General features: G+C 40.7%; 1 protein-coding gene across 2 annotated transcripts in view; it reads right to left on the minus strand.

Moving 5' to 3' along the window:
- Nucleotides 1-6,897: 6,897 nt before the first annotated feature.
- Magt1 (magnesium transporter 1) overlaps nt 6,898-24,384 on the minus strand; it is a 54,464-nt gene continuing 36,977 nt past the window's right edge. The window contains exons 6-10 of one of the 2 annotated variants that reach the window (XM_036175344.1): nt 22,340-22,429; nt 21,449-21,512; nt 19,096-19,170; nt 10,826-10,916; nt 6,898-8,137 (exon numbers count right to left, since the gene is read on the minus strand). In XM_036175344.1, the coding sequence (XP_036031237.1) occupies nt 8,122-8,137; nt 10,826-10,916; nt 19,096-19,170; nt 21,449-21,512; nt 22,340-22,429 (336 nt within the window). In that variant the 3' untranslated portion in view covers nt 6,898-8,121. The remainder of the gene's footprint in view (nt 8,138-10,825; nt 10,917-19,095; nt 19,171-21,448; nt 21,513-22,339; nt 22,430-24,384) is intronic. The other variant, XM_036175345.1, reaches the window with a different exon arrangement.

Genomic DNA, 24,384 nt, shown 5'->3' on the forward strand with positions numbered 1-24,384 from the left:
GAGGGTCAAGCTGGAACAGGGACAGAGTGGGAGGGCAGGGAGGGAGATACCATGATAGATGAAGACATCATGGGAATAGGAAGAGGCAGGGTGCTGGGGAGGCTCTCAGAAATCCACAAAGTTGACCCCACCTTGGTCTGCTGGCAGTGGTCCAGAGGGTGCCTGGACCTGTCTACTCTGGTGACTAGATTAGCAAATAACCTAGCTGTCATCATAGAGCCTTTGTCCAGTGACTGATGGAGGCAGATGCAGAGATCCACAGCCAGGCACCAGGCTGAGCTCTGGGAATCCAACTGATGAGAGTGAGGGGGAATCTGCAGGCGAGGGACGTCAAGATCATGATGGGAGGACATGCAGAGATGACCGGCCACACTAGTGGAAACCCATGAACTGTGGACTGGTGGCTGTGGAGCCCCCATGGGACTGGTCTAAGCCCCCTGGATATGGAAGACAGTTATTTGGCTCGAAATGTTTGGGGGGCACCCAAGCAGGGGGATTGGCATCTGTCCCTGGTCTATGGGCAGGTGGTGCCTGTGGTATGATTCCTTGCACAGCCTTGGTGCAGTGGGGAGGGGCTTGGACCTGCCTAGGCTCATGTGCTGGGCTCTGCTGACTCCCCATGGGAGACCTCAATTTGGGGAATGTGGGGATGTGGGGTGGCTTGGGAAAAAGGGATGGGAGGTGGGAGGAGGGAGGAGGGGAGATCTGTGGATGGTATGTGGAGTGAGTAGAAAATTTCTGAATAAAGAAGAATGAAAAAAAAAAAAGAAAAAGAAAAACAATTGAGTACCAGTAGCCCAGCTAGCTTCAATTCTTTTAACCTTAAGTATTGGGAGATGTGTTCACAGGGTTTAGAGTGCATCACAGCTGAAACAAAGCTTTGAAAATAACTTAAACTTAGACTACAATGTCTTTTGTCAAATAGCTTTGGGGTGAAAAACCCAAGATGATAATCTAAAGTTTTAGAAAGTCACATAGTTGCCGGGCGGTGGTGGCGCATGCCTTTAATCCCAGAACTTGGGAGGCAGAGCCAAGCGGATCTCTGTGAATTCGAGGCTGGCCTAGGTTACCAAGTGAGTTCCAGGAAAGGCGCAAAGCTACACAGAGAAGCCGTCTCAAAAAACAAAAACAAAAACAAAAAGAAAAAAAAAAGAAAAAAGAAAGGCACATAGTTGAATATGGAACTCTTTAAGGTCATGGAACGAGAACAAAGCAGCTCAGTTATCATTAGCTGATGTGTCTTTCTTGCTAGGATTGGTTGGTGACAAAATGATTAATTCCTTATAACCATTTTTGCCCTCCCGATACAAAAAAAAAAAATATTGATGAGTGGGTATGTACACTAAAGATTTAAGGTTAGTGCTGACTGAATCTTTTGTACACATAAAAGTTTATAGTTGTGATTTCTTTAAGATTGCTTATAAGATTACCTTTCAAGATAAGTAACAATGTAATTGGCCTTTTCTTTGTAACTGAAAAATGCAGCCTACCAGTAAAAGACCTGACTGAGAAGAGTATCTTGCTTACCCACACGGTTAATCTATAACAAGTTGCTTGGGTATGAATGTATGTAGGTTCTTGTGACAATTTGTTTTTCACCTGTAATAAGTAAAATGTTTAATCATGTAAGGGATATGGAAAACATGCTGTTTTTTATTTGTATTCATTGTAATCATACATTTGAAAAAAAAAATGTAACCACATTGTAATTTTTGTTTTGCCTGAAAGATTTTGCTGGGGTAAAAAGCTGTAAGGGAAACAATAGAGACAGAGGTAAACAGAATTAAAATGGGCTAATAAGGAAAACATCAAGAATGAGAGTTAAATTGAGTTGGAAGGAAAACATCAGGGATGAGTGAGTTAGAAGGAACTAGAAGGGAAACATCAAGAATGAGAGAAGGAAATCACCTGAAGAATAAAGAATAGAGAATGCAAAAGAATAAAGAAAAGATCTGAAGGAAACTATCAAGAGAGAGTGTGAGTGTCTTTTTCCCTGACCCTCTCAGATAGAAAAGTCTTCGTTCATGCCAACTCTGTGGATTCCTTTCGACCCCTGCGCTGCTGGAAGCTGGTCTCCTGGCAGCAATGGTACTCACATGTACATTTGTTTACACATGGACATGTAATATACGCTAGATTCTACATATGAGAGAGAACATGGGTTTTTTTTCATATTGAGATTGTGTGACCTTGTTTAATATTATAGATTCGAAATCCATCCATTTTCCTGCAAATTTTCAACTTCATTTTGCTTTACAGCTAAGTATTTTATATATATATGGACAACTAGATTGATTTTCAATTATTTGCTGTAATGAATAAAGCAGCAACAAACACAGGGGTACAAATGTTTCTATGGTAGAGTACAGAGTTCTCTGGGTATATGCTCAGAAGCAAAATAGCTCGGTCATACAGTAGTTCTATTTTCATTTATTTACTTTTGTTGATATAGGGTTTCACTGTGTAGCCTTGGCTGTCCTATAACTCACTCTGTAGACCAGGCTGTCCTCAAACTCAAGGAGATCTGCCTGCCTCTGCCTCCTGAGTACTGGGATTAAAGTTGTATGCTATCACTGCCTGGCTTAGTAGTTCTATTTTTTATTTTTATTTTTTGACACAATGTCAAACTGTGTACTCTATTGATTTGTAGATCAGGCTGGCCTTAAATTCAGAGATCCACTTGCCTCTGCCTCCTGAATGCTGGGATTGAAGATGCGTACCACCATGCTAGGCTATTTTTTTTATTTTTTTTATTTTTTGAAGCGGAGGATCAAACCCAGGGCATTGCGCTTGCTATGTCAGCGCTCTACCACTGAGCTAAATCCCCAACCCCTTAATTTTTAAAAAAGATTTATTTATTATGTATAATGTTCCGCCTGCAGGCCAAAAGAGGGCAACAGATCTCATTATATATGGTTGTGAGCCACCATGTGGTTGCTGGGAATTAACCTCTGAGCCATCTCTCCAGGCCCCTATTTTTTAATTTTTAAAGAAATCTTGAGGCTTGGCGGTGGTGGCGCTTGCCTTTAATCCCAGCACTCAGGAGGCAGAGGCAGGCAGATCTCTGTGAGTTCGAGGCCAGCCTGGTCTACAGAGCAAGTTCCAGGAGAGGCGCAAAGCTACACAGAGAAATCCTGTCTCGAAAAAACTGATTTCCACAATGATTGTATTAATTTGCACCCGCCAATAGTGAATAAGGTTCTCCACATCTTCTCCAACATTTATCGTTAGATTTATTGATGACAGTCATTTTGACTGGGGTGAGGAACTTTATCAAAGTAGTTTTAATTTGCATTTCATTGAAGACTAGAAATATTAAATTGAATACGTTTTTAAAATTATTTTTATTTTATGTACATTGGTATTTTGCCTGCTTGTATGTCTGTGTGAGGGAGTTGGATTCCCCCGAACTGGAGTTACAGACAAATGTGAGCTGCCATGTGGGTGCTGGGAATTGAACCTGGGTCCTCTGGACAATCAGCAAGTGCTCTTAACCACTGAGCCATCTCTCTAGCCCCAGATTGAACACCTTTAAAAATAGTTATTGGCCATTTGTGCTTTTTTTTTTTAAACTGTCTATTCAGTTATTTGTCCACTTACTGATCGGCAATTTTATTTCCTTGGTATTTAATTTCTCTCAAATATCTTACTGTTTCTAAGATTAGTTTTTGTTTTGGTCACAAAAGGACCCTGGTTCCTGTGGAAATGGAATTACAGATGGCTGGGAGCAAACTGCAGCAGAGGCTAACCTTGAATCCCTGATTCTCCAGCTTCTCTCAGCCTTCCAAGTGCTTGGACTACAGGTGTTATGGCACCATGCTAATTTACAGTGGCATTTTAACTCTTCAATTTCATGAAGGAAAAAGAGAACAGTGGGCTTAAGGGACACTTCTGCACAAAGTTCAGAAACATCTCTAGGTTATTACTTCTTTGGCTTCCTTTCCTGGCAAAAGTCCACCTCCTCACCTACATTCTACTTTTACAGACAAAAGAGTGTCAATCAAAACTCCCTCCTTTAGGGCACCTGCATGATTCAGGCTCTCTAGAGAAATGCCTTTTTCATTAGGACTTCTTCCAGAAATCTGGATGTCAAGGAAGCAATCAAGGTGGACTATGGTCTCCAGAGAGCAATTTGCATCTGCAAGTGAAATATAATCCATAGGGTATATTCAGCAAAATGGGAAATCTGTAAGCATTTCCTTGGCATAACCTTCAATAAATTGCTTCATTTTTCTAGGGCAGGTATTCTTCAGCAGAGCAAATGAAAGTACTAATTTAAGCATACTTAATGTCCTTTTGGCTTTGGCTTTCAATACTATCTTAAATTAGTACCTTCTCTTTTGACACAGTATTTCACTATGTAGCCCCGGCTGTCCTGGAACTCACTCTGTAGACCAAGATGGCCTTAAACTCAGATATCCACCTGCCTGTCTCTTGAGTCTTGGGATTAAAGGTATGTGCTACCATGACTAGAAAATGTGCACTTTTATGAGATGTTTTGAATTTAAGATCCTCTGCCCCAATCTCCCAAGGCTGTGATTACAGGCCTCTGTGCTGAGTTCTAGGAGATGTGTATCTCTTTCTTTTAGGCAGGGGTTGAGACTTGGTTAGCCTGAACTCTTAAGTAGACCAGCTGACAGAGATCTGCCTGCCTCCATCTCTCAATGCTGGGATTAAAGGCACATGTCATCACACCTAGGAGAAGAGAGTATCTTAATCTAGAGGTGATTAAGGAAACTGTTCTATGAAATGCACTGTTGTAGGACAGTTAAGAAATTTAGGCAAATTTAATTATATATTTAAGGTGGAACATTCTAATTAAGAACCCCCTCACACACACACCCTTTTGAGACAGGGTTTCTCTGTGTAGCCCTGGATGTCCTGGAACTTGCTCTGTAGACCAGGCTGGCCTCAGATTCACAGAGATCCACCTGTCTCTGCCTCCCGAGTGCTGGGATTAAAGGCGTGCACAACTATACCCAGTTTAAGGATCCCCTTTTGCTATTTCAAATTGACTCCTCTGTAGAGAGGTGCCATGGTTTGAGTGGGAAATGCCTTGATAGGCTCATTTATTTGGTCTCTATCCAGTGGTAGTATGAGGATGTGGAAGCTTTAAAAGGTAGAGTCTTGCTAGAGGTCATCATTGGGGGCAGGCTTCGACGTTATGTAACCTGCCTCTCCTCCTGCTTCCAGACTGCCTGTGGGCTTCATGCTCCAGCTTCCATGTCTTCTCAGCAATCCACTCCCCTGGAAGTGGGAGCTAAAATGAACCCTTTCTCCCTCAGGCGCTCTAGTCAGGGTATTGTCTAACAGTAACAGAAAAGAAACGAATACAACAGAGAATCAAACACCTGTAATTTAGATTGCAAAAGTTTATTGATAGGAAGCAGTAAGCCAGACATTTGCTTATCTTTGCCATAATAATGTATCATTTTTTGACAGTATATTAAAAATACGTAATGAATTATATTTAAACCAGTACTAGAAAAGTAAATTAAGAATCTACTTAAGGCACTTCAGATAAAAGCTAAATTTAAAATTTCCCCAAAAGTAACACTATTTTAAGCGAGAAAATCTGCTTTCCACAGATTTTAGCCAGAGTATGCCTTTCTTCGTGCTGAAGAATGTTGCTCTGTTTAAGAGCAGAGATAGAACACTGACCACGGAAGATGAGCTGGAGCTACAGAGACACAGTGGGAGTACCGCCCAGTCCAACCTTACAAGTCAGGGCGGTGGCACACAAGTCTCCACAGCCTAAGTGCATTTGGCGGAGACAAGTACAAGAGTAGCAGAATCCCTCAACTTATAAGGAACAGTCAACTGTATCCTCTTATTCATCAAATTTGTACAATGACAACAAAAACCCATGTAAATCTTCTGGGCCAATTATGTCTTCTTCCCACAAACCTCTATTATATGACAAGGGAGGGCTATTACATGATAGCAGGAAACAGTCACAGTATCTTTCGTTTTTGTCTTTGGGATAGGGTATCATGTAGCTCGGGCTGGCCTTAAACTCACAATGTACCCAAGGATGAGCTTGAACTTCTGATCTCCCTGTTTGTCTCCTGAGTGCCCTGGGATTACACACGTGCACCAGCAATCTGGGTTCTGTGATATAGTGGCTCGAACCCAGGGCTTCCTGTATGGCAAGCAAACACTGCATCAATGGAAGCATATACCCATCGCTGTATCTTTTAAATTCAGTATTTCTAATATTCTTTACATTTTTTTTAGTTATAATTCTCATTTTATGTGGTGCTGGGGATTGAACCCAGGGTCTCACACATGCTAGCCAAGTGCTCTACCACTGAAATATAGTCCAACCCCACATGCTCATAAAAGTGGCATTTCCATTTACTCTTCACAACTCTGGTGGAGGCCAGAGTTAGACATATTATAACCATGATTTAAATATTCCTCATGGAAATTTAGTTAGCTCATATGATTATATCTGCTATCAGAGAAAAAGACAAAATTCAAACACAATCCCTTCACAATTGTATTATAGGTATATTTTTGAAATGGGGTGTTGATATGATGCTAGACTGTCTCTCAGATTCTGAGACTGAAGGGATCCCACTTCAGCCACCAGGGCAGCTAAGAGCTGAGACATGTGCATACCCTGACTTTTTGTATCTCTAAAACGATAGCAGAAAGCAGACCAGGGTCAGTGGTAGTGCATGCCTATAATCCAGCACTTGGGATGCTGAGACATGTGGATCAATGTGAGCTGGAGGTGAGTTGGGTCTCCATAAGGGAGTTCAAGACTAGCCAGTGCTATTTCTCAAAAAGGCAAAAACAAACAAAAAGGACCAGGTTTCAAGAAACATTTCTTTTAGAAAACAAACACACAAATGAAAACAAAAGCCAGAGCAGGCTTCAAGGAATAATTATTTAAAAAAACAGCCCAGGTTTCAAGGAACATTCTTTAAAAACAAACAGAATTCACAGACCAGGTTTCAAGAAATAGTTCCTTTTTCTTGTGGCACTGAGGATTGAACCCAGAGTATTACTCATGCTAGGCGAGCACTCTGCTGAGCTACAACCTCAGCTGGAAAACATGTCATTTCTCTTTCTTTTCTTTTCTTTTCTTTCTTTCTTTCTTTCTTTTTTTTTTTTTTTTTTGAGACAGGGTCTCACTATGTAGTTCAGGCTGGCCACAAATTCACAAAGATCAGCCTATGTCTGCCCACAAGCCTGGCAAAACATTTCATTTCTATCCATAGGCAGCAAATCAATATTTCATGATTTTCTTTTCTCTTTCTAAGAGAGTCCTTTCCATGAACACAACTCAGCTTATTTTTCTGTTAGATAAAAATGATATCAACGACAATGTCTAACTAACTTACACAAACATTTGAGACCACTTATAAGTTATACTGATTTTAGCAACAAATTATTATTATTAGAGAAGGGCCTTTAAATAAAACTAGAAACATAATGAATCAGAAATCTTTCCATATACAAGGTAGTTATAGCACATTCATGCAGAAATCATAGGCTTGTAGTTAGAGGTACTTCTTAATGTATAAAAGAGGCATATGTAGCTCTGATTTCAGTAGGAAAGATACAGGAAGAAGACAGATTTAACTTTCCAAAGGCTACATGGTCCGTTTTCAGAAGTTTACATAGTGCATATGATACCTTGGCCCCAAAGGAAAGATGTAGATCTCATATACCTGCCCAGAGAGAACTAATGATGGCCTCCAGATGCAGTTGTTTCTAACAGGCAGAGGTGGAAATTCCTGCTCAGAACCTTCCATCCCCACCTTGGAGAAGATCAGATCAGATGACCACCAACGTTAACTAAAGTAGTTTCAAGTTTTGCTCTAAGTAAAATGAAGTAGTAGTTTTAAATTTTTATAAAGTACTTAATTCTACAAAAATCAAATGTTTCATAAGTTCATAGGGGAGGGAAAGTTAAGAGAAGAATAATTCCAAATACTTCATGATCTTATAATTGCTTGTTAAGGCACTACACATCTTTGGTTAAATGATTAACTATTTCAATCACTTGACAAAAAAGAGGTAATATAAAATACATGAGTTGCATTCTTCTTTTCCATTATTCTTCTTTTCCATTATTACCACAAAGTTTATGTGTCTCTGTAATCCTCTTTAACTCATCAGAAAGCTGAAACAAAATATATAACAATATATTAGTCTCTGATAGAAAACTTCTTGTATGTTGATTTTAATATACATACCATGACCTGAGTATCAATAACAAAAAGAGAAACACTGAAAGACCCCATAGTTTTTTTGGGGTTTTTTCTTTTTCCTTTTTTTTTTTGAGACAGTGTCTCAGATAGTCCATGTTGGCCTCAAACTCATTATATAGCCAAAGATCTGATCCTGCCTCTGCCTCTGAGTGCTGGGATTATAGGTCTGCAATAACCATACTTGGCTCAGTATTCATAGTGGTATACCATAGGATGATGTATTAAAACAGAAATTATAGAAGCTGGAGTGGTGCCTCAGCAGTTAAAAGCACTTACAGCTTTTACAGAAGATTCATGTTCAATTCCCAGCACCCACATGGCAACTCACAACTTCTGGTAACTCCAGTTCCAGGGGCCCCAAAACCCTTCACTGACCTCTGTGGGCACCAGGCATGCACGTGCTACACACACATATATACATGCAGGTAAAACACTCATATAGATAGAAATAAATCTTTAAAAAATAAAATTATCGGGGCTGGAGAGATGGCTCAGAGGTTAAGAGCACTGACTGCTCTTCCAGAGGTCCCGAGTTCAATTCTCAGCAACCACATGGTGGCTCACAACCATCTGTAAGAGATCTGCTGCTCTCTTCTGGCCTGCAGGCATATATGCTATATATATATATTTTTTTTAATTAAATAAATAAATAAATCTTTAAAAAAAACAAAATTATGTTAACCAGTACTCAGATTATAGAACTAACACAGTCCAGCCACCATTTCAGTTCCCTGTAACAGCAAAACCAAGAACCTAAAATATAACAATTTCCTCCCCTAGCAACAGCAATCTCTATGAACATTTCAAACTATGTAGCTGTTTCTTTTTCTGACTTTTTTAAAGACTTATTTTTATTAATTTTAATTACGTTAGGAATGTGTCTGCATGTGAGTATGTGTGAATGAGTGCAAGTGCCCTCAGAAGCTAGAGGCATTGGATACCCTCGAGTTGGAGTTACAGATGGCTGTGAGCTACCTTACACAACATGGGTGTCAGGAAGCACCTATAATTCCAGCTCCAGAAAACATGACATCACTTCTTAAAACACACACAGACACACAAAACAAAATAAACAAAAAAACCAAGGAGTCAGTGATTAAGAGTGCTTGCTGCTCTTCTAGAGGACCTGAGTTCAGTTTCTAGTACCCACATCTTATAACTCTAATCCCAGCTCCAGGGGAAATGATGTCCTCTTCTGGCCTCTGCACACATGTAGTGTATATATTCTCTCTCACACACAAATAAAAAAATAAAATATTTCTTTAAAACTCACAAACAAAACTGGGTGATAGTGGTGCACACCTTTGATCCCAGCACTTGGGAGGCAGAGGTAGTCGGATCTCTGTGAGTTTGAGGCCAGCCTGGTCTACAAAGTAAGTAAGTTCCAGGACAGCTAGAGTATTATACAGAGAAACTCTGTCTCGAAAAACCAAAAAACAAAAAGAAAAAGAAAAACAAAACAGCAACCCCCCCAAAAAAAACCCAAAAAACAAAAACAAAAAAACCCTTACAAACAAAACTCCTTATAACCCCACAAAAGAAATCACCAGACAGCTGGGCATGGTGATTCATAACCTTTAAGCCCAGCACTGGGGGGCAAACACAGGCATCTCTCTATCTACATAGTGAGGCCCCATCTCAAAAAGAGAGGGGGGGTGGGAGGGAGGGGGAAGAGAGAGAGAGAGAGAGAGAGAGACAGACAGACAGACAGAGACAGAGAGAGGGAGGGAGGGAGGGAGGGAGGGAGGGAGGGAGGGAGGGAGGGGGAGAGGGAGGGAGGGAGGGAGGGAGGGAGGGAGAGAGAGAGAGAGAGAACGATACCATCATACAGACCAGGCCAGGGGAGGTACCTGCCCCTAGTACCAGCACTTGGGATGCAGAAGCACTGCTGCCAAGTTCATAGGCAGTCTGGTCTACAAAATGAGTTACAAGCCAGTGAGGGATACACAAAAACCTACCACCAACACACAAAACACACTCTTAAATAAAAAGACCCCCTCCAAAAGGCTCAGTATGGCAGTGTATAGCTGTAATTCCAGAACTTAAGTGATAAAGACAAGAGGATCAGGAGTTGAAGGCTAGCCTGGGGTAGGTGAGATCCTGTTGCAAACAAAAACAAAAACAAAACAGAAAAAAAGTAGAAGACAAGAGACTTTTCAAAATGGAATAAAAAGTTAAGCATGGCCAGGCAGTGGTGGCGCACACCTTTAATCCCAGCACTCGGGAGGCGGAGGCAGGCAGATCTCTGAGTTCGAGGCCAGCCTGGGCTACCAAGTGAGTTCCAGGAAAGGTGCAAAGCTACACAGAGAAACCCTGTCTTGAAAAACTAAAAAAAGAAAAAAAAAGCTAAGCAATAAAATATTGCAGGCTATGCAGTGGTGACACATGCCTTTAGTCCCAGCCCTTGGAACGCAGAGGCAAGAGGATCTCTGTGAGTTCAAGGCCAGCCTGGGGTACAGAGTGAGTTCCAGGACAGCCAAGGCTGTTACACAGAGAAACTCTGTCTTGAAGAAAAGAAAAAAAACAAAACAAAAAAATCAAAATATTATAAAGCAATACTAACTCTAAGTATTTTAAGTATAGTTAAAATAAGAATATACCTGTATGGATAGCCATGGTATTTTGATCGAAAGATAGAGAGCATCCAACTGAAGAATAACACAACAAGTCCAATTCCAGCCACACACATCACTGTGAGAAAAAAAAAGAGTAAAATCAGGTTGTACCTACTAAATCACCAGCACAGTTTAGGCTTCATACTTCCAGCTCACATCTTTTTAATCTTGCACAGTTTGCACTGCTCATAAGCTTACTCCACTACATTGCAATAGTCTATTTATGTACCTGTGCAATTTAATCCTATGAAACAATACATTTCTTTAAATGTATCACACTCGCACTCGCTAGGCATGAATCCCAGGATTCATGAGGCAGAAGCAGAGGCAGCAGGATTGCAGCAAATATAAGGCCAGGTCAGTCTATAAAGCAAGTTCCAGGCTAACCAGGGCTGCAGAGCAAAACCCTGCCTTGAGAGATTAAAAAGATAAATTAATTAAATAAAAGCATCAAGGGTTGGGGATTTAGCTCAGTGGTAGAGCGCTTGCCTAGCAAGTGCAAGGCCCGGAGTTCGATCCTCAGCTTAAAAAAAAAAAAAAAAAAAGCATCACAGCTTGATGCTAAAATATTGTCTTATGTCTGTAATCTCAGCATTTGGGAAGAGGAGGTGTGAATATCAGGTGTTTAAGACCAGCTTAGACTACATAGTAAGTGTGAGATCAGCTTGGTCTATGTGAGATCATCTCCAAAAGACAAAAAAGGTCAAGCATGGAGCTGGAGAAATGGCTCAGCAGTCAGCAGTATGGGCTGCTCTTGTAGAGGACACAAGTTTACCTCCAAGCACTCCTATCACGCAGTTCACAATCACCTGTAACCCCCAATTCCAGGAGGGATCCAATACCTCTGGCCTCCAAGGGCACCTATACTCACATGCGCATACCCACACAGACAAACACAGACAGACATATAATTAAGCATTATAAAAAGAAATCTTAAAGAAAGGCCATGTGTGACGGAGCACACATGTAATTCAATACTCAGGAGGTAAAGTATAGAACCAGCAGTTCAAGGCCAGCTTGATCTACATGGGGAGTTCAGATGCAAGCATGCTCTTTCTACATAGCAAATTCCAAGCCAGTCAGGGCTATATAGTGAGACTATCATAAAAAAAAAAAAGATGCCAGGCAGTGGTGGTACACCTACAATTCAATGAAAATGAATACACAACATATCCAAACTTATGGGACACAAGGAAAGCAGTGCTAAGGAGAAAGTTCATAGCACCAAGTGCCTACATAAAGAAACTGGAGAGATCTCATACATACTAGCAACTTGACATCACGCCTGAAAGCTCTAGAATAAAAAGAAGCAAGCACACCCAAAAGAGGTAGACTGCAGGAAACAATCAAACTGAGGGCTGAAATCCACTAATAGACACAAGGAGCACAATACAAAGAATCAATGAAACAAAGACTCAGTTCTTTGAGAAAATGAACAAGATAGACAAGCCCTTATCCAAATTAACGAAAAGGCAGAGAGACAATGTCTAAATAAACAAAAACAGAAATGAAAAGGCAGACATAACAACAGACACAGAGGAAATCATAAGACGTCCAGAGAATTATGAGGATGCACGTTTAAAAATCTGTACACCACCCCCACCAAAAAAAGAAAGAAAAGGCTGGGGTGGAGTGGTGCTGGCACATGCTTTTAATCCTAGAACCCAGGAAGCAGAGGCAGGTGGATCTCTGTGACTTCCAGGATAGACTAGTCTACAGATTAAGTTTAAGGACATCGATGGCAACACAATGAAACCCTGTATTGAAAAACCAAACCAAACAAACAATAAAAAACTGGTACTCCACCAAATTGGAAAATCGAAATGGATAATTTTCTCAATCGGCACCACTTACAAAGTTAAATCAAGATCAGATGAACAATTGAAATAGACCTATAACCCCTACTGAAATAGAAGCAGTCATTTCATGTCTCCCAACATAAAAAATCCAGGGCCAGGTGGTTTTAGGGCAGAATTCTACCAGACTTTCAAAGAAGAGCTAATACCAATATTCCTTAAATTATTCCACAAAAGAGAAACAGGATCATTGCCCAATTCATTTTATGAGGCCACAGTCACCCTGATACCCAAACCACACAAAGACTCAACAAAAAAGAGAATTACAGTCCAATTTCCCTCATAAACATCAATGCAAAAATACTCAATAAAATACTGCAAACCAAATTGAAGAACACATCAAAAAGATCACCCACAATGATCAAGTGGGCTTCATCCCAGAGATGCAGGGATGGTTCAACATACAAAAATCTGTCAATGTAATCCATCACATAAACAAATTGAAAGAAAATAACCCCACATTTTCTTCTCATTAGATAGGTTGAAATAGCCTTTGACAAAATCCAACACCCCTTCATAAGTTTTGAAGAGAGTAGGGATACAAGGAACATACCTAAATGTTGTGGAATAATCCCTTTGTACACTGTGAAGATATGTCACTGTGATTGGTTTAATAAACAAGCTGACTGGCCAATAGCTGAACAGGATAAAGTTAGGCAGGAGAGCCAGAATTCTGGGAAGAGGAAGGGCAGAGTAGGAGAGTTGCTGGTAAATGCAGAGAAGCAAGATGAGAATATCATACTGAGAAAAGGTACCAAGCCACATGGCTCAAAGCCAGCTTGGTCTACAAACAAGTTCCAGGACAGCCAGGGATCTCTTAGAGAAACCCTGTCTTGAACCCCTCCCCCCAAAAAAACCAAACAAAATCCCAAACCAAAACAAAAACTTCAAGTCTTTGAAGAAAGAAATAGAAGAAGATATCAAGAAGATGGAAAGACCTCTCATGTTCATGGATCAGTAGGATCAACATAGTTAAAATAGCTATCCTACTAAAAACCACCAAAAAAGCCCAGGATAGATAAAAGCAATCTTGAACAATAAAAGAACTGCTGGAGGTATCACCATCCCTGGTTTCAAGATCTACTACAGAACTATAGTAAAAACAACAACAACAACAACAACAACAAACCCTACATGGTATTGGCAGAAAAACAGACATACTGATCAATGGAAATGAATCAAAGATCCAGACATAAATCCATACACCTATGGATACCTGATTTTTGACATTTTCTTTTCTTTTTTTTTTTTTTTTTTTTTTGGTTTTTCGAGACAGGGTTTCTCTGTGTAGCTTTGCGCCTTTCCTGGAACTCGCTTTGGAGACCAGGCTGGCCTCGAACTCACAGAGATCTGCCTGCCTCTGCCTCCTGAGTGCTGGGATTAAAGGTGTGCGCCACCACTGCCTGGTTTCTGATTTTTGATAAAGGAACCAAAATTATACAATGGAAAAAAAAAGAAAGCTCCTTCAACAAATGGTGCTGGTTAAACTGAATGTCTGCATGTAGATAATGCAAATAGATCCACATTTATCATGCTTCACAAAACTCAAGTCCAAGTGGACCAAAGACCTCAACATAAAACTAGACACACTGATCCTGACAGAAGAGAAAGTGGGGAACAGCCTTGAAAACACAGACACAGGAGACAGCTTCTTGAACAGAACACCAACTGACATTAACAATTAATAAATGGGACTTCATAAAACTGAAAACTTCTGTAAGGCAAAGGATATCATCAAGGGGCCAAATCAGCAGCCTATAGAATGGGAAAAGATTTTCACCAATGCCATACCAGGTAGAGGGTAATATCCAAAATATATAAAGAACTCAAGAAACTAGATATCAAGAAAAGGAATAATCCAATTTTAAAAATGGGGTACAGTTCTTAACTGAGAAGTCTCAATAGAGGAAAAGAAAATGGCTGAGAAACAAAATAATACTCAATATCCTTAGCCATCAGGCAGGGAAATGCAAATCAAAACTACTTTGAGATTCCATCTTACACCTGTCAGAAATGCTAAGATCAAACACAAGTGACTGCTCATCCTGGCCAAGGATGTGGAGCAAGGGGAACACTCCTCCATTGCTGGTGGGATACAAATATGTACAACTACTATGGAAATCAATATGGCGGTTTTCTCAGAAAATTGGGAATCAGTCTACCTCAAGACCCAGCTATACCACTCTTACTCAAAGAAAGCTCCATCCAACCATAAGGACAACTGCTCAACTATGTTCAAAACAGCTTTATAATAGCCAGAAACTGCAAACAACCAAGATGTTCCTCAACTGAGGAGTAGATGAATTGGATGTGGTACAGTTAAACAATGGAGCATTACTCAGCTATTAAAAAAGTATGAAATTTGCAAGGAAATGAAAAAAACAGAAACAGAAAAAAATCAGCTGGGTGGTGGTAGCATACACTTTGGGAGGCAGAGACAGGAGGATCTCTGTGAGTTTGAGGCTAGCCTGGTCTACAGAGCGAGTTCCAGGGCAGCTAAAGCTATAGAGAAACCTTGTCTAAAAAAACAAACAAACAAAAATAGAAAAAATTACCTGAGTGAGGTAATCCAGATCCTGAAAGACAAGCATGGTATGCACTCACTTTTAAGTGGATGCTAGCTGCTAAGTAAATGAAAATCATGCTTCAATCTACAGACCCAGAAATGCTAAGTAACAAGTAAGGCTCTAAAGGGGGACACATGGATGTCTCTGGGAAGGGGAAATAGAAATATCGGGTGGACTGGGGGTAGGAGGTGAGGGGAACAGGAGGGATCGTGTGTGTGTGTGTGTGTGTGTGTGTGTGTGTGTGTGTGCGTGAGAGAGAGAGAGAGAGAGAGAGAGAGAGAGAGAGAGATAGATAGATAGATAGATAGATAGATAGATATGGGGAAATCCAGTCCAGGAGAAACTTCAAGGATTCTACAAGAATGACCTTTAGGAGGACTTGTAATAATGGAGGATTCAAAGCTTGATCTGGCCATCCCCTGTAACCAGGCAAGGTGGGACTGGGACAATATCCCAGCCACAAAACTTTCTATCCCACCTGTAAGACGTACTCAGGCAATGGAGGCACAGAACTTGTGGGAGTGGCCAACCAGTGACTTGTCTAATTTGAGGTCCACATCCTGAGATGGAGCCCATGCCTACTGCCTGTATGACTAGGAACCAGAGGCTAGATAGCTGAGAGATCTATTTTAGAAAAAATAAAATAAAATGATCCCTAACAATATCCTTATATATTCATATATCAGTGCCTAGCCCAATCATCATCAAAAAGGGTACCACTGGAAGCTGATAGGAGCACATGTAGAAATCCACAGCCAAACATCAGGCAGAGAGTAAGCCCAAATTGGAGATCTCCTGTGTTCCTCTTCTTCAAGCTTGGGAAACCCCAAAGAAGAGGGGGAGGAAGAAATGTAGGAGCCAGAGGGGTCAAGGAGAACATGGCCTACAGACTTCAACTGAACAGGAATCATAGGGGCTCACAGAACCTGAGGTGACAATCAGGGAGCCTGCATGGTTCAGAACTAGGTCCTCTGCATATATATTATGTTTGTTAGCTTGGTGCTTTCGTGGGACTTCTTACAGTGGGGGTGGGGTTGTCTCATCCAGCCTTAATATGAGAGTTTGTGCTTATTCTTATTGTATCTTGCTGTGTTTGGTGGATATTCTTGGGGAGCTTGCTCTTTTCTGCCTCTTTTTTTTTCTTTTTGTTTTTTTTCAAGACAGGGTTTCTTTGTAGCTTTTTTGGAGGTTGTCTTGGAACTTGCTCTGTAGCCCAGGCTGGCCTCGAACTCACAGAGATCCACCTGCCTCTGCCTCCCGAGTGCTGGGATTGCAGGCATGCGCCACCACTGCCTGGCCTTGCTCTTTTCTGAAGGGAAACAGAGGAGAGTGGATATGGGGGAAGGGGAGGTTGGAGAGGTAATAGGAGGAATGGAGGAAGGGGAAACTGCAATTGTGATGTATTAAAAACAAAAAATTAAAAAACAACAACAACAAATCACAATTGGGCCATCAAGAAAAGTAAAAAAAGGTGCTTGCTGCCAAGCCTGACTAACTGAATTTGATCCCCAGGACCCACATAGCAGGAGAAAATGAATTCCTACAAGTTATCCTTTCACTTCAACATGCATGTTGTAGTATGCTCACACACATTCACATGCATGCATGCATGCACACAAGCACACAAGAAATAATATAAATGCAAATACTTAAAATTAAAAAATCAGACATATATGATATATTAAATGGTTAATAAATATATATTCTTCTTGTAACGTGAAGGATTTATTTTTATAATATTTTGAGACAAGGTCTCACTATGTAGCAGTGAATGGCCTGGAAGTAGCTTTGTAGACCAAACTGGCCTCAAACTCACAGAGATGCACCTGCCTCCTGAGCGCTGGGATTACAAGTATTCACCACCATGCTTGGCAAAAGTATCTGTCAAATTAGAAGTCTAATATATTCATCTCTTTACAGAAAATATTAGATATGAATGATTTTTATATTTTAACAAAATTCCAGAAATTATGCTAACAAGAAATTATATTGTAGGCATCTTCCAATGTGTGAATATTTGTTTGAGGGAGGGTCTGATGCAATCTGAGGTGGCCTCAAACGCACTATGTAGCAAAGGATGGCCTTGAACTCCTTATTCCTTGTGCTTCCACCTCTCAAGCACTTGAATTACAAGTGTGTCACCTTGTACAGAGTTTTTGTTTTTGAGACAGAGTTTTGCTACCTATTAAAGGAAAGCCTGACCTGGCAGCAATCGTCTTGTCTCAGTCTGGCGTGCTGGGATTATAAACTATACCACCATACTCAACAATATGCAAATGTTTTAAAGCATAAAAAATAGATGTTTCCAGGGATTCAAGTTTTAGAATTACAGGTGTGTGCTTACACTCTCCACCTAATTTTTGTTTGTTTGTTTATTTTGTTTGAAGGAAAGGTCTTCAACATAGCCCTGTCTGTCCTGGAACTTGCTATGTTCACCAGTCTGGCCTCAAACTTGCAACAATCTTATTTCTGCCTCCCAAGGGTTTAATTGTTAAAGTGAGTATAAGATTCAAACACACAGGGGCTGGGAATTTAGCTCAGTGGTAGAGTGTTTGCCTAGCAAGCTCAAAGCCCTGGGTTTGGTCCTCAGCTCCGACAAAAAATACAAAAAAAAAAAAAAAAGACTTTGGACAATGTTTTTGCCGGGTGGCAGTGGTGGCGGCGCACACCTTTAATCCCAGCACTCGGGAGGCAGAGGCAGGCTGATCTCTGTGAGTTCAAAGCCAGCCTGGGATACCAAGTGAGTTCCAGGAAAGGCGCAAAGCTACACAGAGAAACCCTGAATCGAAGAAAAAAAAAAAAAAAAAAAAGATTCAAACACACACACACTCACACACACACACTCACACACAGTCCTTTTGTACTCTTGGTGGCCTTGTCTGTGTAGGACAAGCACCCTACCACAGAGCTATATCCCCAGGCCTGCCCAGTTTTTTCTGTTGTTTTGTTTTGGATATTGGGGATTGAATCTAGAGCCTAGTATATGCTAGACAAGGACTCTACCACAGTTATATGACCAGTGTTCTTTTGACTGTTTTATTTTAAGACTGAGTCTTGCAGTCTGGCTTCCATCTCATTTTATAGAGCAGTTAGGCCTTGAACTTGTGATCCTCCTACCTCACCCTCCTGAATGTATGGAATTATGAGCCAGTACCATCAAGTCTGGTTCCCACATACAGTTTTTTAAATGGTTTTTACAGTTAGGGCTGGAGAAGTGGCTTAGTTGGTAAAGTACTTGCCTAGCACCAAAGTACACAACCAGACACAATGGCATTATCTTTAATCTTAATACTTAGAAGGTGGAAATAGGAGGATCAGAAATGCAATGTTAGCCAAGTTTGAAACTGATCTAGGCTATATGAGATGCTGTCTCAAAAAAATCAAGATGCTCTTGTGTTTTTTGCTTTGTTTTGGTTCTGGTTTTGCAAGACAAGGTTTCTCTGTGTACCCGTGGCTGTCCTGGAACTTGCTCTGCAGACTAGGCTGGCCTCGAACTCAGAGATTCGCCTGCCTTTGCCTCCCGAGTGCTGGAATTAAAAGTGTGCATCACCACTGCCTGGCTAAGGTGTTCTTATGAGTGGAAAGAGATCATGAATATGGAAGAGGCTGCATAGCAGAGCTTATCTCAAAACAAACAAAAATATTAACCAAAAAAGTGGAAAGAAATAGATTATATTAAAATTATTAGTTGTTTTTGGTGGAATAATACAGAAAACTCTTCTTAGAAGTTTCAATTTCTTTTTCATATTTTCTATAAAGGGAAAATTAATTAGCGAGGGTTGTTTTTTTCTACATTAAAGGCAGAATTGGAACACCGTGCCCTGTGACTTACTCCTTCGCTTCCCAATGTCCATGTCAGATGTAGCAGCTTCACATAAAAGCACCATGCCTAAGGTAACTCCACCATCTTAGAAAAACTGTTTAAGGAGAATTCAAGTAGCCACAAAAGACATACCATTTTCCTATTCCCAATTTCTTATGAAGAAAATTAAGATGAATATATAAACCTTCAAGTCTTAATTTTAAAACAGTAACCAAAACTAATACTCTTATATTATACAATATTATTTACTATAAAGATTTAATTAAAAAGTAAGGTTGAGTCGGGTGTAGGTGGTGCACGCCTTTAATCCCAGCACTTGGGAGGCAGAGGCAGGTGGATCTCTGTGAGTTTGAGGCCAGCCTGGTCTACAGAGCAAGATCCAGGATAGGCTCCAAAACTATACAGAGAAACCCTGTCTCGAAAAACAAAACAAACAAACAAACAACCCCCCCCCCAAAAAAATGAAAAAAAAAAATCCTGCCTATGGCAGTGGTGATGCATGCCTTTAATCCCAGCACTCAGGAGGATCTCTGTGAGTTGGAGGCCAGCCTGGTCTACAGAGCGAGTTCCAGTATAGTCAGAGCTACACAGTGAAACTCTGTCTGGAAAAATCAAAACAAAAGAAAAGCAGCAACAACAACAAAAAAACCCAAATCCCACCTATATATAAAATGAGCTTTTGGAGCTGGAGAGATGGCTCAGTGGCTAAGAGCACTTGCTGCTCTTCCAGAGGTCCTGAGTTCAATTCCCAGCAACTACATGCTGACTCACAACTGTTTATAATGGGATCTGATGCCCTTTTCTGGCATTCAGGCATACATGCAGACAGAACACTCATACATGAGAGAGAGAGAGAGAGAGAGAGAGAGAGAGAGAATATAAAATGAGCTTTTTTGGATATCATACCTTGAAATAAACTGCCTGAACACAGCGATTTTCCAACTTTATACACTACAAAATACTATGGAGTCACTGTTAGCACTTCAGCATCTCTGAAAAGGACATACTTGGAACCCACGCCATTTAAGATAATAGCAATTCACTTTTAATGGAAAATAATCTCAAAAACTTCTGCAGATTTTCAACAATTAGTATTCAGAGTACAAATTATGACTCAGCTATGCATTGTCTTATTCTAATGAAAAAGGAAAATCCCTCAAGTGGCATGACCTTATACTTATTCATTGTAGTAACAGTAGCGGTATTAATCAAAATGGAAATACTGCTACAAATAGTAAGCACATCACATAGTTGAATAATGAAACAGTATCAATGTTAAAAAACAAAACCAGTCTGTTCAAGCAGAACAGAGAACATCACCTGTACTTTACATTCCTAAGTTAATTGTGGCATGATGCACAGTGTATGCTGCTGCATTCAGGTGTAATGAAGTGCTCAGAGAGAAACAGGTGTTCTGATGAGGCACTATACCTGACAATATCCATCTCTACCGTCTTCTGCTCTCTCTTAAGTAGCCTCTTGTGAGGAGGCCTGTTCATTTGCCATGGCAATAATTAATGGATTGCTGTATATATGGGCGTGTGTGACACACGTGCACCTGTCTGCACGTGTATCACAGCAGGTGTGTAAAGGTTGACAACTGGCAGAAACTGGTTCTTTCCTCCACCATGTTGGTCCTGGAGAACCAACTCAGGTTGCCAGGGTGGGCAGTAGGCAAGCTCTTTACCGCTTGGGCCTTCTCTCCAGCCCAATGCTGGGTTTGTTTTTGTTTTCAAGTTAAGGTACTCAGCCAAGTCTTCTCCCATAGTTTTCCTTTTTCTTACTGTGGCTCTTTATATCTAGGTTTTCTCTGAAGGATGCCAGGAATTGAACTCAGGTTCTTATACATGCTAGGAAAGTGCTAAACCATGGAAGTATATCTCAGCCCCAATTATGCCTTTAGCCTATTAAAATAATGTTGCATTATATTTATTTATTTATATTTCTTATTTCTTCGACACAGGGTTTCTCTGTGGAGCTTTGTGCCTTTCCTGGAACTCACTCTGTAGACCAGGCTGGCCTCAAACTCAGAGATCCTCCAGCTTCTGCCTCGAGTGCTGGGATTAAAGGTGTGCCACCACACCTGGCTTAATGTTTCATTTTAAATATTACCTACGCCTCATCTTTCTTCTAAATCCATACATCAATGAGCTAATCAACCTGACTTGTCAGACTGAATATTTGCCTCTCTTTAGTCTGTAACTTATTGGGTCAAGAAGGAAGACATAAGCAATAGAATTTCCAAAGGGTAATATGCCTATACTAGGACAGCAGCTCCAACCAAATATGTACAGAGAACATAAGATTGTAAGAAAATAGGCAAATTAAAATCCAACAATAAAGACTTATCATAAAAGGATACTGAACAGAAGAACAATGTGAGTTTCAGCTACAAACTGGGCCTGGCTGCTTCCATGGATATAGTTCTGGGAGAGGAAGACAAAATGGAATCCTTAAATTATACATTGAATTGTAGTGTCCTAACTCTAAAATATGGTATGTTAAGCCTTATGAAATTATCAATTCACTTGCTGTATGTAAGCATGTACCATACTTTGTTAGGCTATTAAAAGCTATTTCTATATCATTTATTTACTTCTTTCTTTGTATTTGTACTATGTATACTATATATAAAAATTAATAACAAAAATGTAGAGAAAAACAGTGGGTTTTTTTGTTTTGTTTTGGGTTTTTTTTGAGACAGGGCTTCTCTGTGTTGTTTTGGTGCCTGTCCTGGATCTTACTCTGTAAACCAGGCTGGCCTAGAACTCACAGAGATCCACCTGCCTCTGCCTCCCTGAGTGCTGAGATTAAAGGTGTGTGCCACCACTGCCCAGCTGGATTTTGTTCATTGATACAAATTTAAAGTTAATGTTTAAGAGCATAAAACTATGAGGTAAAACAATGTATACATGACAACAGGGACCACATTTTTTCTAATCAATCACCAAATCTGATAGTATCTACACAGTGCCTAAAAATAATAGATGCTCAAATGCTTGAATAATTCTTATATTTAGTTTGAGACTGACTTTCTTTCTTAGCCATCCTATTCAAAAGAACTCAACAAATGGAATAAAGAACATCCCACTTGGAATACTGTGTGCTCTAATTGTAAATGGAGTTCCTTAACAGAGATTAAAGAATCAAAACTCTATATAATTCCTGTATTATGCTGACTCTGGCCTCACATGGTAATCGCAATTACATTAACTTTGGTATAAAATGCAAGGAAATTCCCAACTTCTCTTACCACATGTCCTGTATGGGGATTCTTATGAGCATATGGTGGTCCTCTTATATGGTTCCACATTTGACCAGATGTCATAGCAAGCACAAAACACTAGGAAAAAAAAATGGAATATTCATGGTCCAGCTAGCCCAATCGACTAGATAAGTAGGTACATGAAATGCTTATCCATTTAGGAAACATGAGACATTTTTCCTTTTCAAATTAATATTCTCCCCCCCCCTCTCTTCCCTTGAGACAAGGTTTCTCTGTGTAGTTTTGGTGCCTGTCCTGGAAGTCACCTTGTAGCGCAGGCTGGCCTCAAACTCAGAGATCCGCCTGGCTCTGCCTCCTGAGTGCTGGGATTCAAGGCGTGCGCCACCACTGCCAGGCAACACTATATAAAATTTTAGGACCAGAGAGATGGCTTTGCATATAAAGGTATTTGCCACAAATGCCTGAAAATGTATTTGATCTCCAGGACCCACATGATGGAGGGTGATAAATGAACGTGGGGACTTTAGAATTTGTACTAAATGCATTTTGTATTATGATATGGCCATAAGTCTATGGGGGGTCTGAGAGTGGAATGTGGTGGTTTTGAATGAGAATGAACCCCTGTGGTGGTTTCAATGAAAATGGCCCCCACAGGTTCATAGGAAGTTGATAGGGGAACTGTCTTTCTGTATGCTGCAAATATGTGTTCTCTGATTGGTTGATAAAGGTCTATGGCAAGGCAGCTTAGAGGCAGGTGGGAAATTCAAAGAGACAGGAAGAAGGCAGGGAGAGATGCCAGCAAGCCACCTAAGGAACATCATGTAATGGGATGCAGGTAAAGCCATGGAACATGTAGGGATACATAGATTAATAGTTATGGGCTAATTTAAGATATAAGAGCTAGCTAGCAAAAGGCTTGAGCCATGGCCATGCAGTTATAATTAATATAAGCCTCTGTGTGTTTACTTGGGGGACACAAGTGGGAGAGATTTGTCCCAACCGCCAGCAGGCCAGGACTCAGAAAAATCTTCCAGCTACAGGGAGTGTCACTATTTGAAGGGATTAGGACATGTGGCCTTATTGGAATTGGTGTGGCCTTGTTGGAGGAAGTGTGTCACTTGGGGTAGGCTTTGAGGTTTCAGAAGCCCAAGCCAGGCCTGGTAGCTCTCTCTTCCTAATGCCTGTGTGCCACTATGCTTCTTGCCATGTTGATAATGGACTGAACCTCTGAACTGCAAGCCAGCCCCATTTAAATGCTTTTCATTATAAGAGTTGCTGTGGGGGCTGGAGAGGTGACTCAGAGGCTAAGAGCGCTGACTGCTTTTCCAGAGGTCCTGAGTTCAATTCCCAGCACCCACATGGTGGCTCACAACCATCTGTAATGAGATCTGGTACCTTCTGTGTACATAATAAATAAATAAATAAATAAATCTTTAAATAAAGAGTTGCTGTGGTCTACTGCTTCAAAGCAATAGAACACTGACTAAAACAGACCCTAAGCTCTTATGTTTGAATGGTTGGTATCCAGTAGATAGAACTGCCGGGGAAGGATTTGGAGGTGTGGCCTTTTTGGAGGAGGGTGAGCTTTGAGGTTTAAAAGAGTTGTGCCATTCCCAGTGTACTTTATGCCTCAATTGTGGATCGAGATGTGGGCTTTCAGCTGTTCCTTCAGTCCACCATTATCAACTGTAGTCCTGCTTTCTTTTACTTTGTTTTTCCAAGACAGGGTTTCTCTGTGTGGTTTTGGTGCCTGTGCTGCCCTGACTAGGTGCTTTGTCACAGCAACAGAAAAGCAATCAAAACAGTGACCTAAGTTCAATTTCCAGGATCCAATTCAAAAATGCTGAGGGCATGTGGCTGGAGAGATGGCTCAGCACTTAAGACCATTTGTTTCTCTTGCAAAGTAGTGGAGTGTGGCTCCCAGAACCTCCACCAGACGGTTCACGACAGACACCCTATTAATTCAAGGGATCCTGTGCCCTCTTCTGGCCTCCAGCCAACCTCGCTCAAATCAGTGAGACACCTTCTGAAAACAACAACAACCCCCCAAAGTAGATAGATCCTGAGGAATA

The sequence above is a fragment of the Onychomys torridus genome, chromosome X (assembly GCF_903995425.1).
Source record: "Onychomys torridus chromosome X, mOncTor1.1, whole genome shotgun sequence".
NCBI classification, from domain to species: Eukaryota; Metazoa; Chordata; class Mammalia; order Rodentia; family Cricetidae; genus Onychomys; species Onychomys torridus.